General features: G+C 44.6%; 1 protein-coding gene across 1 annotated transcript in view; it reads right to left on the bottom strand.

The window, feature by feature from the left end:
- fer1l6 (fer-1 like family member 6) overlaps positions 1 to 12,500 on the bottom strand; it is a 39,622-nt gene that overhangs the window by 26,400 nt on the left and 722 nt on the right. Inside the window, exons 2-16 of the mRNA XM_030080535.1 lie at positions 11,024 to 11,112; positions 8,431 to 8,542; positions 8,204 to 8,258; positions 7,812 to 7,943; positions 5,846 to 5,908; positions 4,881 to 4,959; positions 3,942 to 4,098; positions 3,251 to 3,437; positions 2,830 to 2,931; positions 2,650 to 2,740; positions 2,418 to 2,535; positions 1,380 to 1,617; positions 1,123 to 1,231; positions 806 to 1,028; positions 44 to 164 (exon numbers count right to left, since the gene is read on the bottom strand). Of these exons, the coding sequence (XP_029936395.1) occupies positions 44 to 164; positions 806 to 1,028; positions 1,123 to 1,231; positions 1,380 to 1,617; positions 2,418 to 2,535; positions 2,650 to 2,740; positions 2,830 to 2,931; positions 3,251 to 3,437; positions 3,942 to 4,098; positions 4,881 to 4,959; positions 5,846 to 5,908; positions 7,812 to 7,943; positions 8,204 to 8,258; positions 8,431 to 8,542; positions 11,024 to 11,112 (1,876 nt within the window). The remainder of the gene's footprint in view (positions 1 to 43; positions 165 to 805; positions 1,029 to 1,122; positions 1,232 to 1,379; positions 1,618 to 2,417; positions 2,536 to 2,649; positions 2,741 to 2,829; positions 2,932 to 3,250; positions 3,438 to 3,941; positions 4,099 to 4,880; positions 4,960 to 5,845; positions 5,909 to 7,811; positions 7,944 to 8,203; positions 8,259 to 8,430; positions 8,543 to 11,023; positions 11,113 to 12,500) is intronic.

Here is a 12,500-nt window from a genome sequence, read left to right as displayed (position 1 = left end):
CGAAGGCCATAGTGTGTGTGTGTGTGTGTGTGTGTGTACATACAAACAGCACAGCGATGTTCTCCAGCATGTTTGAGTTGTGCAGCCGGTAGCTTCTGTTCTCCCAGCGACTGAACACATGAACACACGGCCTCCGACTGTGGAGAGGCAGGTACATGTAGTGCCTGCACACACACACACACACACACAAGCATGCATAAACACACACACACACACACACCATCATTAGAGATGCAGGATCTTCTTGGCCTCTGATTTGTCTCTTTAATTGAAAACAAATCTGAACATTTTGTTTTCTTTGACAGAAAATTCAGTTTGATATTTATAATAAAACTCTGACTGTTAAGTAACTTTTACTTTTATTTTCTCTGAAACTGCAGGAGGTTATAGATCGGAAACAGATCTGAAAATTAAAATGTGCTGCCGGACAAATCAAATCTGAAAATGAAGTGCAGGACTCGTCAGCATCACCGATCAGACCTGGAAACACTTTCATCTTTACAAATAACGTTTGTTTGTTGTTGTGTTCAAAATGTAATTTTATTTTTGTTTTTTCAAATTTTTATGTTTTTTTTTTTTTGGTCATTTTCAAAATATTTTGAATGTATTTGTAGTTCAGGTTTGTGCTGGTGTTTCTGAAGCTATAAATATTAATTTCCAGTTTTACTGCAAATGAACTTCATCACTGATAATCAATACCAGCCTAATAAATCAATATTGATCCACAGTCTGTATGTTTTGACATTTGATGTCAGCACTGTGAGCTCCCTGAAGGGCGTAACCATGACAACACACTGTACTGCACCTGTTTCCCTCCACAATGGCGGGTTTCTCGGGTGGTGTTGTGGAGCGGGACGTCCCAGGAGCGTCCTGACCCTCTCTGGCCAACAGGGGGGAGGAGGCGCTGGGGGGGGACGAGGCCAGGCTGTCTGCACCGTCTGGCCCATCCGCTGCCCTCGACCTCCAGCCGCCGCCGCCGCCGCCGCCACTGGGCTGGCCTGCAGGCTCCAGGATGTTACCATAGTTTCCTGGAGGAGGAAACACAAGAAAAGTCAGAAATATAAAGTTGACTTCAGTGCCAAGCTTCTTCTTCTGTGGTTCTGCTCAGGAAACAGAACTCACCCAGGGAGAACTCGAAGCTGATTGGCTTGTCTCCGATCTTCCTGTCAATCATGGAGGCTTCGAACATGACGCCAAATAACAGGAAGTTCTCCCCATCGTCAGTACTCAGCTGCACACACACACACACACACACACACACACACACACACACACTGTTCAGTTACACGGTCCAGCTGCTGGGGTCCTGTTGGCGCACAGGAAGTGATGTAATGTGTGATGTCAGTAAGAAGGTTTCACTGTTGAGGACAGGAACTGACCTGAGGAGGAGTGTCCACTGGCAGGACCTCGGCTCCAACAGCTTTCCCACGCTCCTCCTCGCCAGCGCCTCCTGCTGGTCCTGTGCCTCCTGCTCCTCCTGATGCCGTCTTGCCCTCCTTCCCTCCTGTCTTCGTCGCTTTGCCGTCTTTCAGCGGCTTGACCAGTCGGCTGAGTTTGGACTCGGAGCCCGACCCTCCTGACAGGATCTCCACCGCCAGCTCCAGGTAGACCCGGCCCCTGACAGCCGCAGGACAGCCGGTTAGCTGATGACCTCATCAGTCCATTTAAGAACTAATTCAACCGATAGTTAGGTAGCTGTGCACATCAGGACTTTATTCACTCAGGAGAACGGACGGAAAAGCTTGGCTGGTCGTTTAGTTAGCCAAGCAGTTAGCTGGTTTGTTAGCTGGTTTGTTAGCATTAGTTTATCATTTATTTATTTGGTTCATTAAACTGTGAATGAGTCAGTCTGTCAGCTGCTTGTTCAGTCAGTCCGTTAGTTAAAAATAAGGCAGCCATTAAGGGGTTTTTCATCCAGTGGTCCATGGCCCTCCGGTGGTCTACAGTGGTACTGCAGGTGGTCCCTAACCAGCTGGTGCTCAGTAAGTTTGAGCTGAGGAAGCGATTTTTTTTTTTTTTTTTTTTTTTTACACATTTTTATTCATTATTTATGAATAATTAAATTCACTCAAATATAAATAATTTCAAAAAGCCAAGATGACTCCACTCATGCACCCAAAAACGTTCTATTACTGATTAAAAAATATTAGCTTACTAATTAACATTTAAAAAATAGTAAAGCAATGAAAAAGCCTTTTAGCAGGGATCAGGATGGTGATCCCTGGGTTAATTAGTTAGCTGTAGATGTAAATACGTACGTATTTACTTGCATTTAGTTAGTCAGTTATTTAGTGATTTTTATCATCTGTTTTTCATCATCTACCAGTCATTACTATTATTAATTAATAATAATAATAATAATAATAATAATAATAATATCATCCTTTAGCATCCTTTAACAGTGATTCATCCCCCACCTGTAGGACACGCCCTCTCCGATGCCCTCATTCAGCTCCAAAGTGTCATCAACCAATGAGAAGTTGCGGGCAGAGCCGTACAGGTTGACCCAGGCGGGACCAAAGGTCGGTAAGAACCCTGTGGGGTGGGGGGGGGGGGGGGGGGGGGGGGGGGGGTGGAAGGGGTGTTAGAGCAAACAGACAAACGTGTATATAAGCTTGAAAAACCACAACCAACAGGAATCGTCCTCACCTCGGTCTCCATCCTGCTCGTTGGAGATGCGTCGCAGATCAAAGTAGTGGGTTGCTATGGCAACATCACTCATGCTCCCCTCATCCCACACCTGACAGCACAGAGGAAGCAAACCTGAGATTCTGCAACTCGACAGGAAAACATAAAGTCACGTTGAGACTGAAGGTACGCCTCACCCACCTGGATCTTCATTCTCTGACACAGAGGAGGAAACATCTCCGTGAAGACGATCTGCTCGTTCCACACCGGGTCCGCTGTCGACTTCTGTGTGGACGTACGGCCCTGACAAGACAAGAACAGACAGAAACAGACAAGAACAGACAGGAACAGACAGGAACAGACAAGAACAGACAAGAACAGAGAACAAGAACATACAAGAAAGTATATTTTTTAAATAATTTATTCTTATTTGTAAAGTTTCTATAAATCTTTGTGCATGTTGGTAACTACTGATCCATAATCCTGTTGAAAGTGTTTACTCGGATCCTGTTGCCTTCAGGTGTCACACCTGTACAGGTGTGACTAACCCTTACCCTAACAGATGACACTGAAGAACATATTCTGGGTTCTTTAATTGAGGCTGTATTTATTTGGAACCCACCACTTTTTTGAAGAAGCTGACCACCACGTACGGGTCGATGAGTGCCGTGTTGTCTCCGATGAAGGCCTTGGTGACGTTGGCCATGATGCTGGAGTTGTTTCGGGGAAGACCTTCAGCACGGTACACCTTCACATAGAAACGAGCCCAGGGCCGCTCTGAAGGAAAACCTTCAGGTACCAGCAGGTTCCTGCACAGAACAGCATGGAACCACAGGTCCAGTTCCACTTTAGCTAGTTTGACAGTTCCATTGTAAGAAAGCAGACATTAAAATCACTTGTAGTGGTTATGTGAACAAAAATATAAACTGAGTTTGCTGCCAACATCGTAATGGATCATAATGGATCCTGTCACTTAAACTAAACTCACCAATCTTTACTGGGCTAGCTGTATCAGCTGTGTGGTTACAGCTGTGTCAGAAATACCTGTTGTGCTCTTCTTATCAATTTTGTAAATTATATAAATAATATTGTGGCTGTAGCTGGCAACCTAGTAGATATGACTCAGCTTCAAAACTGTTTTTTAGAATGAAAATACAGTCGTGAGATTATCGACAACAGATCAGTTTTCTGTCCACTCAGCAAACTGAATGCTGCAGCGGTTGCCTTGGCAACAGAAACCACCTGGAGCCCCATGCCGGTTCTACTCAGCTATATTTCTACGCTCTTGCTGTGATAAAAGGCCGGTGTCGTACTTGTCAATCTGCTCGTCGGCGTCACTGCCTTTCTGCCCCGGCTGCACGCAGTCTCCCTTCCCCGACACGCTGATGTCACACTTCACATAACCTTTGACCCCGGTGCTGAGGTCACTGGGGTCGGTGAGCACCGCCCACTTGTTGATGAACTGGTGACCTGAGGGACAGACAGAGGGAGCAGAGAGACACTGAGCCTTTGAGCAAGGCACTTCTCTGCCACATGACCTCACATCGCCAACAGCCGCACACCATCCCTGGAAACAGTTAACTGTCACCACAAGGAGGCGCCACAATGAGACAAACTAAATAATGAACATTTGTGTATAACTTTAACTTTGTTTACCCGCTGTGTGTTCATTATTTCAGATTTTACTTTTCAAACTGGATCAGATATGGACTGTGAATCTCTGAGTCCAAACGGATTTGTTACCATTATCAATATTATTGTTAATGACGATATTAACTACAAAATCACCTACAATAATAACAATAATAGTAACAGCAGGCCTACAAATGTGTTAAATGAAGGCCTTTCTGTGAGGATACAGCTGATCACTGCGCCCTCTGCAGTCCTGAATGAGATCTGCAGGCTGAGCTGGCAGAGAAACATCAGCAGCAGCAAAAGCTGTTTTATCCTCGTTCAAAAGCTGATTTTACGATTCTTACAACGCTGACAGCTAAAGGAAAGCTAAAAGATGCTGAACGCTGTCAGCTCTTGGTAACAAAGTCTGAATATTTTCTAAATGTCACAAAAAATGACATCTACCGGCTTGTAGAGCTACAGGCCCCTCCAGGCCACCGTCCGACCCCCCAGGCTCAGACTGCAACTTATTGGCCTTTAAAAGTCACATGGCATCACACTCTAACCATAACCCTACTAACAATACTAACAATACTAACCCTACTAACCCTACTAACCCTAACCCTGTTAGACATCACCTGGCTGCTTGTAGACCGTCCCCACATCCAACTTAAAGGAACCGACACAGAAACTCCTCAGCATCTTAGTGTGGATCACCTGGAGAGAGAGAGAGACACAGAGAGAGAGAGAGAGAGAGAGAGACGGGTTATTTAATACCTACAGAGGAATGTGTGTTAGAGTGTGTTAGCAGCAATTTGGGAAAAAAATCTGCAGTATCTAAATTCCAGATATTGGCTTTTATTTAAAAAAAAAAAAAAAATCATATCAGATGGGATCTGCTCATGCACTTTCACTCGGTGCACAAGCAGATCTGTCTCCTCTGCAGAGAAGCCTCCCTTCTTATCTGGAGAATCCTCCATTATAACAGCAACCCACCAAGGTGTGACACACCTGGCTTTTAAAGGGGATGGGAGACGGCGCTCTGATTGGTTTACTGCATGTTACGCCCAAAACACAGCCAGGATTAATGAAGAGACTCAGTACAAGCCTTTAGAACCAGAGGTGGATTAGGGTTAGGGTTAGGATTAGGGTTAGGATTAGGATTAGGATTAGGATTAGGGTCACAGGTTTGCAGTGAACTGAATTTTCTACTTCATGCTTAAAACAAATTAAACTGATTCATGTTTTATTCTTTTACAGGGAAAATGGTGCAGCTGGTATTTATCGCCACAAGGAAACACAATGCCTTCTGGGTAATTAGCCTAAACAAGAAGAAAGGCCAAAGCTGCTGATCAATGTGATTGGACAATAAAGTCAGAAGTCATATCTGTCCGACCAATCAGCTGACAGATCCTCATTTTCTGTTGAGACATTTTGGTTCCTTTTGACTTTTTTCCATGTGGGTTAGGGTGAATAACAGTCTGACCGCACTTTTTATGACATTTATAAGGTAAATTTCGTAAACATCGTAAAGATTTAAAGGGTCAATATGTTTACAAGGTAAATATGTGACTGGTCTCCATGGTAATGGTGTTTCACTCACCGACAGCTTGATGACTCTGTCGAAGAAAAGGTCCTGGTGGGCGAACACGTCGAACACAAAGTACTGAAGGAGACAGGAAGTGACATCATCAGCCGGCTCATAGATTATTACATCGTCAAGTTCCTCATTACCTTCATTACTTTGCTAATGACTTTCTAATGAAAACTAATTAGATTACTAATTACTTAACTGTGCTACTTTTAGTGGCGTGTTAACTGCAGTGTGACTCTTCATGTATGCAGATTTATTGGAGCAGACGGAGTGCAGGGATGAGTACTTCAGGAATGTGCAGCCGAGTTAGCGGAAACCTTCACCATTTACAGCCTGTCGCTGTCTGTCGTGGGTTCCTGCATGCTTCAAAACTGCCAAAATAGTTCCTGTTCCAAAGCAGACAAATGTCACATGCCTGAACAGGCTTGTGGCACTCACACCCATTGCTGCTAAATGTCTTGAGAGGTTGGTCATCAAACACATAAAATATGCCATACCTTCTACTCTAGACCAGTATCAGTTTGCTTACAGGAGGAACAGGTCGACAGAAGACGCCGTTGCTATTGTGCTACAACCTCTGTTGGAACATAAAAGCACATGCTGGGCTGCTCTTTGTCGATTTCAGCTCGGCCTTTAACACAATCCTGCCCAACAAACTCCAGACTAAACTGCATAATCTTGGACTTAACACCACACTATGCAACTGGACTCTGGGCTTCTTAACCAACCGATCACACTATGTCACAACTGGCAGGCACATTTCATTCACTTCAGTCATCAATACAGGGGCCCTCCAAGGATGTGTGCTCAGTCCACTTTTCTTTACACTCTTCACACATGACTGCTCTCCCTCCTCTCCATCAATTTACATCATTAAATTCACTGACGACACAACAGTGCTCGGTGTCATTACTGACAGTGATGAGGATGCATAGAGGAAGGAGGTTGATCAACTAGCGGCACGGTGCAATAACCACAACCTGGCTCTTAACATAAAGGAAACAAAGGAAATAATAGTGGACTTTCGCAAAACTGGACAGCTCAGCCACTCTCCTCTTTTCATCAGCAATGAGGAGGTGGAGAGGGTCTCAAGTTTCAAGTTCCTGGGTCTGACTGTGACGGAGGATCTGTCGCGGGACAAAAACACCACCTCAGCCGTAGGGAAGGCCCAGCAATGCCTCTTCTATCTGAGGAAGCTAAAAAGAGCAAAACTCCCCCAGAGGCTTATGGTGAACTTCTATCCCTGCGCAGTAGAAAGTGTGCTCACATATGGTTAGTGTGGTTTTCCAGCTGCACTAAGATAGAACAGGCTCTTCAGAAAGTGGTGAAATCAGCAGGGAAAATAATTGGGACCCACCTCCCAGAGATCACCGCTGTCTACACCTCCCGCTGCCTGCACTGAGTGTGCAACATCATCCAGGACCAGTCACATCCAGCCCATCACCCAGCCCTCTGAGAGGAGGTATAGATCCATCCATGCCAGAACCACCACACTGGCCCACAGCCTCTCCCCCAGGCAGTTAGGCTGCTGAACCAGCAACCCACCACCTATGTCCCCCCCAACCCGGTCTTACACATAACACTCCATCTACCATACATCTACAAAAGCGGTGATCTAGACTCTGCATTGCTGCAGTACACTCAATGCTGTGAATGCTCCAACATTATCTCGTTTTATAACAATGACAATAAACTATTGAATTGATATACTGTGATATACTGTGATTATATTGTGATATATTGTGATGTATTGAGATATTTTGTGATATATTGAGATATATTGAGATATATTGTGTGTATATAGAAGTGTGTGTGTGTTGCTAAAGTGTCTGTGTTCTTGTCTTTAGGGAGACAATAAAGGCTAATCTTAATCTTAATTGTAAAGATAATATTCTGTAAGGAAGTGATTGAATCTGGAACATGTGAACGTTCAGTAAATGTTTCTGAACGTGCGCATCCTCATCTGTCTTCCCACCTCGTTGTAGAACGGAGCGTTGGTTCCTTCTTTGACTGTCGTCTGTTTCTTCTCGTCTCCGACCTCGATCACGACGCTCGGGTCGATGTTTTCTCCCACCAGCTGCTTGGCCTCCGTCACGTTGATGGCGATCTGATGGACAGGAAGTAACAACATTTAGCTCAGATTATGACATAAATTCATGGATTATTTTAGCCTGAAGCTCTTCAGATTTCCATATCTATCCATTATTTTCTCATTAGCCTCCAATCTGTAAACATTTTTATTTTTTGTTTCATTCCTCTTTTTCTCTTGTTTTAAATTGTTGGCTTGCTGGCTGACACTGAATCTCCTCCTCCTGTTGATTTAATCTAATTTAATCTAATCTGTGGTGGGGTTAGGGGTGCGCTCACCTGGAAGCTCTGCGGTCGGCTCTCAGTCTCCTGAACCCGAGTCTCCAGTTTGGCTCTGAGGAGGTTCAACAGGTTTAATGACACGCTCAAACCACTCAAACATTGTCACCAATCATTTTATTTTTTATTTGATAATGAATCACATCATCTCATTAAGGGAAACACAGGGAGTGATGAGGAGGCCCAAAAGGGGCGTGTCCTATCACAGCATTGTCTGGGGGGCTTACCTCTTGTTCTGTGGTTTGATTCTGGATCTGACAGCAGAGGCTCCTGATTGGTCCTCAGAGTTTGCTCCATCCAGCAGAGAAGAGCGGTCTGGACTGACGTCTGCATCGCTGTCTGCACACACACACACACACACACACACACACACACACACACACACACACACACACACAGACCTGGAACTTACTGATGTTAAAACTGTTTCAGTTCTTCTGAAGTTAGAAAAATATTTTTGAAGCAAACTGCGCTCTTCACCTCAGACAACACATGGAGAATACGACAGAGTAATGTCACATCTCTGATGGAAAATCGACAAGGTTGTCAGATATCATGTCATGTCTGTATTTTTGACACAACACGTCACCGGCCCACAACTGCTCGCCCACTTCACCACAGCTAACCTTCTGGAACCTTCCAGTTCACCTGCCGATTGTCAAACCTCAGATTCAAGAGGAACAATGTGGGTTCCGTCCTGGCCGTGGAACAGTGGACCAGCTCTTCATCCTCGCACAGATCATGGGAGTTTGACACTCCAGTCCTCATGTGCTTGTGCATTTGGAGAAGGCTTACGATCATGTCCCCCAGAGGGTCCTGTGGGGGGCGCTGCTGGAGTACGGGGTACCGGGTGTGCTGCTCTTGGCCATCCGGTCCCTGTCTAACCTCAGTGAGAGGGGTGGAGGGTGTCCAGTCGTGGTGAAGAAAGAGCTGAGCCAGAAGGAGAGGTTCCGATTTACCAGACGATCTTTGATCCAACTCTCACCTGAGGTCACAAGCTCCGGGTGGAGACTGAAAGAACGAGGTCACGGGTACAAGTAGCGGGAATGGGGATTGGAGGAGTGGCTTGGACATCAGGGAAGAGCTCGGAGTCGAGCTGCTGCTCCTTCACATTGGAAGGATCCATTGAGGTTGTTCAGGCATCTAGTCAGGATGCCTCCTGGCCTCCTCCCGGTGGAGGTGTTCCTCCCGGTGGAGGTGTTCAGATGTTCCAGGTACGACCATCTGGGAGGAGACCCCGGGTAACCCAGGACACGCTGGGGGAGACTATGTCAGGAGAAACTGGTGGCCCTGAAAAGAACGGTCTGGGTGGACCTCCTCAGCCTGCTGACACTGCGACATAAAAGAAAACGTTAAGATGCTTTCTTTTATTGAAAGCATCTTAATGTTTTCTTTTATTCGTTGGTTTGGGGGCCTCTCTGTCAAGGACAAGAACCGCCTCTACAATATTGTGAGGGTTTGTTCCAAGATAAGTGGCACCGCCAAAGAGACTTGTGTTCCTTGTGGGAGAGGCAGGTGGTCAAAACAGCAAGGGGAATAGTTTCCCTACCTGACCATATCCCGTCCTCCGACTTCATCTTAACGCCTTCAGGCCATCGGTTTGCAGTGCCACTTGTGAAGACAAATCGTCTGTCAAAATCTTTCATTCCTTCTGCCATGAGGCTGCTGAGCCTCAATGGTAGTATGTGGAGTGAATAAATAATGTACTCCACACTCTTGGAGCTTGTTTGACTGCATCAAGCTCACAATGCTGCGTACTGTGCATCGAGGGGCCTGTTGAGGCTACACTGCTGCTACTATTTGTATTTATTTATTTGTTATGTATTTATTTATTTTTCACATATTTATGGTTCATCACTAATGTGCCTATGTGAATCTGTGCCATATACTGACAGTCTCTTACTGGTATGGGTCTGTTTGTCTGTTTCTTTCTTTTTTATGCATTGTCTGGGTACACCGATAAACTGAATTTCCCCTTGGGGATAAATAAAGTTGTCTGATTCTGATTCTGATTCTGATTCTGATTATGACCTGGTTTCCGGAAAAGCAGCCAAAAATGAATGAATGAATGAATGAACAGTTTTGAGTCCTGAGCAGATCAGCTCGATTTCTTTCTTTCTTTGATTTCATGGGAAAAAGGCAATGAGCAACTTGACAAGAAATAACCTAGATATTTGCAAAAAAAAAAAAAAAAAAGTATAAGGTTACAAAAAAATCCTGAAAAAAGAAAATATGAATATATATGAATTAATTACAAAATCAGAATAATTATAACCTTTTTCCTCATGTTTATGAAAGAAATCCAGCCAATTTGCTCAGGAGTCAAAGAGTTAATATAAATTAATATAAACATTAATATAAATCTAGTCTTTGAAGTTTTACCATGAAAACAGACAAACATCTGCTGCTTCGCTGCCTCAGAACAGAAAATAAGATGTAATGAATCAAGTTCTTAATAAACACATCCTTTTACATGTGTAGGGTTTCTGATTTTTTTTCTCAGTTGTTTTGGTGTTTAGTTTCATTCTTATTTTATTTTGAAGTGCAAGTTTTCTTTCAGTTTCCTGTCTAATTATAGTTTCTGTTCTGGTTGTTTGTTTTTTTACTCACTTTGTGGAAGCTGCATCCCAACAAAGATTAAAGAATAAAGAATGAAAAAATAAATAATAAAAATAGACAAAGAATAAAAATGAAGACTAGACAGGTGTTTGACTGTGACATCACTTCCTATTTGAAAAGGGGACGTCTGACCACAGAGATGAAGCACTCCTCATTACCGTGTGTGTGTGTGTGTGTGTGTGTGTGTGTTCCAGGCCTCACCTACAGCTCCTCTGTTTTCCAGCACCAGGCTGGTGGTGACCTTCTTCTTCTTCTTCTTCACCTTTAGGCCAAACATGCCTTTGGCCTTCCTGCTCACAGAGGAAGAAAACTGTCAGTCAGTCGATCAATCAATCAATCAATCACACAGGGAAGCCCTCAGGGGGCGACACAGGGGGGCCCTCAGGGGGCCACACAGGGGGGCCCTCAGGGGGCCACACGGGGGCCCTCAGGGGACCCACAGGGCCACACAGGGGGTCCTCAGGGAGCCCACAGGGCCACACTGGGAAGCCTTCAGGGGTGGCCTGCACGAGGGCAACGGGGGGCCCTAAAGGGAACCTGGGGGCCCTGCTCCCCACTTTGAAAACCTCTGGTCTGATGGTTTGTCCAAACATCCTGAATATCAATTTTATTTTTCATTTCTGCCTCTTATTACTTTTTGTTTTTAAGTTATTGATCCTGTTTCTCATCAAGGATCAATAAAGTTGATCTTCTCTGATCAGTTTAAACACTTTTAGAATATGATGTTGTGTTTAACGTTTCGTTAGCGCCCCCATCGGGCTGATTTCCTCATGTGCACCCAGCAGCTGTTTATTCGAAGGTACCGCTGGTTTTTAATTAGTTGTTTATTGATGTATTGATGAACAAATTCTTCATTCTTAACGTATCAGCTCCTCGTGCTGCAGGATTTCTTTCACACACAAAAGTTTTTAACTACAAATCAGCCTGTTACTCTGAGTTTGGTTCCCATTCTAAAACACATTATTGCTGTAATCTGATTATTGTAACCTGATTATTATTCTAATCTAATCTTTGTAGTTAACTGGATATAATTATCCTTTCTTCTGTTGTGTTAGTTATGAATTAAGATGTTCAGAGTTAGCATAGAGAGGAGCTGCTCTGATGGAAGGTTAGAGACTGTAATTCAGGTTTAACTAGTTACTGTTATTACCGTATTGATCTGAATATAAGACGATATTTTTTCCATTGAAAATGCCCTGAAAAAAACGCCCTCGTCTAATATTGGGGGTCTAAGCAAATACACATGTATTGTACTTGCATATGTTCCGTGCTTGAATACAGCACACTTCCCCTGCTCTGGCACAGTTGGAAGGGGTGTGCTCCAGCACGGTACGGGCGTTCATGCACGAGCACATGCACGGTCACGCACGCAGCGCGAACGTGGATACAACGTAAATCATGCAACTTTCCTCCTGCCTCCGCAAAATCGTTTAATGCGCAGCGCGATTACCGGCGAATGGCCGCGTTGCGCAATCAATAATCAACCATGTTGTCTGTGTCGCTGTCCATGGTGCTGCTGCAACCGCGTATAAACAAAAGTTGATTTATGATGAAAGGTATATATGGCAGTCTGTGTGTGCCGCACCTGTCAGATCCGGCAGACCTGACCGAGGCACCGGCCGGCATCAGGTGGGCCAGCCGCAGCACCGCACTGTGTGCGCCGCCACCCGGTTGAATG

Source organism: Myripristis murdjan, chromosome 21, assembly GCF_902150065.1.
Source record: "Myripristis murdjan chromosome 21, fMyrMur1.1, whole genome shotgun sequence".
Taxonomy (NCBI): domain Eukaryota; kingdom Metazoa; phylum Chordata; class Actinopteri; order Holocentriformes; family Holocentridae; genus Myripristis; species Myripristis murdjan.
Note: the sequence above shows the minus strand (reverse complement) of the source record. Positions and strands in the feature narration are given on the sequence as shown.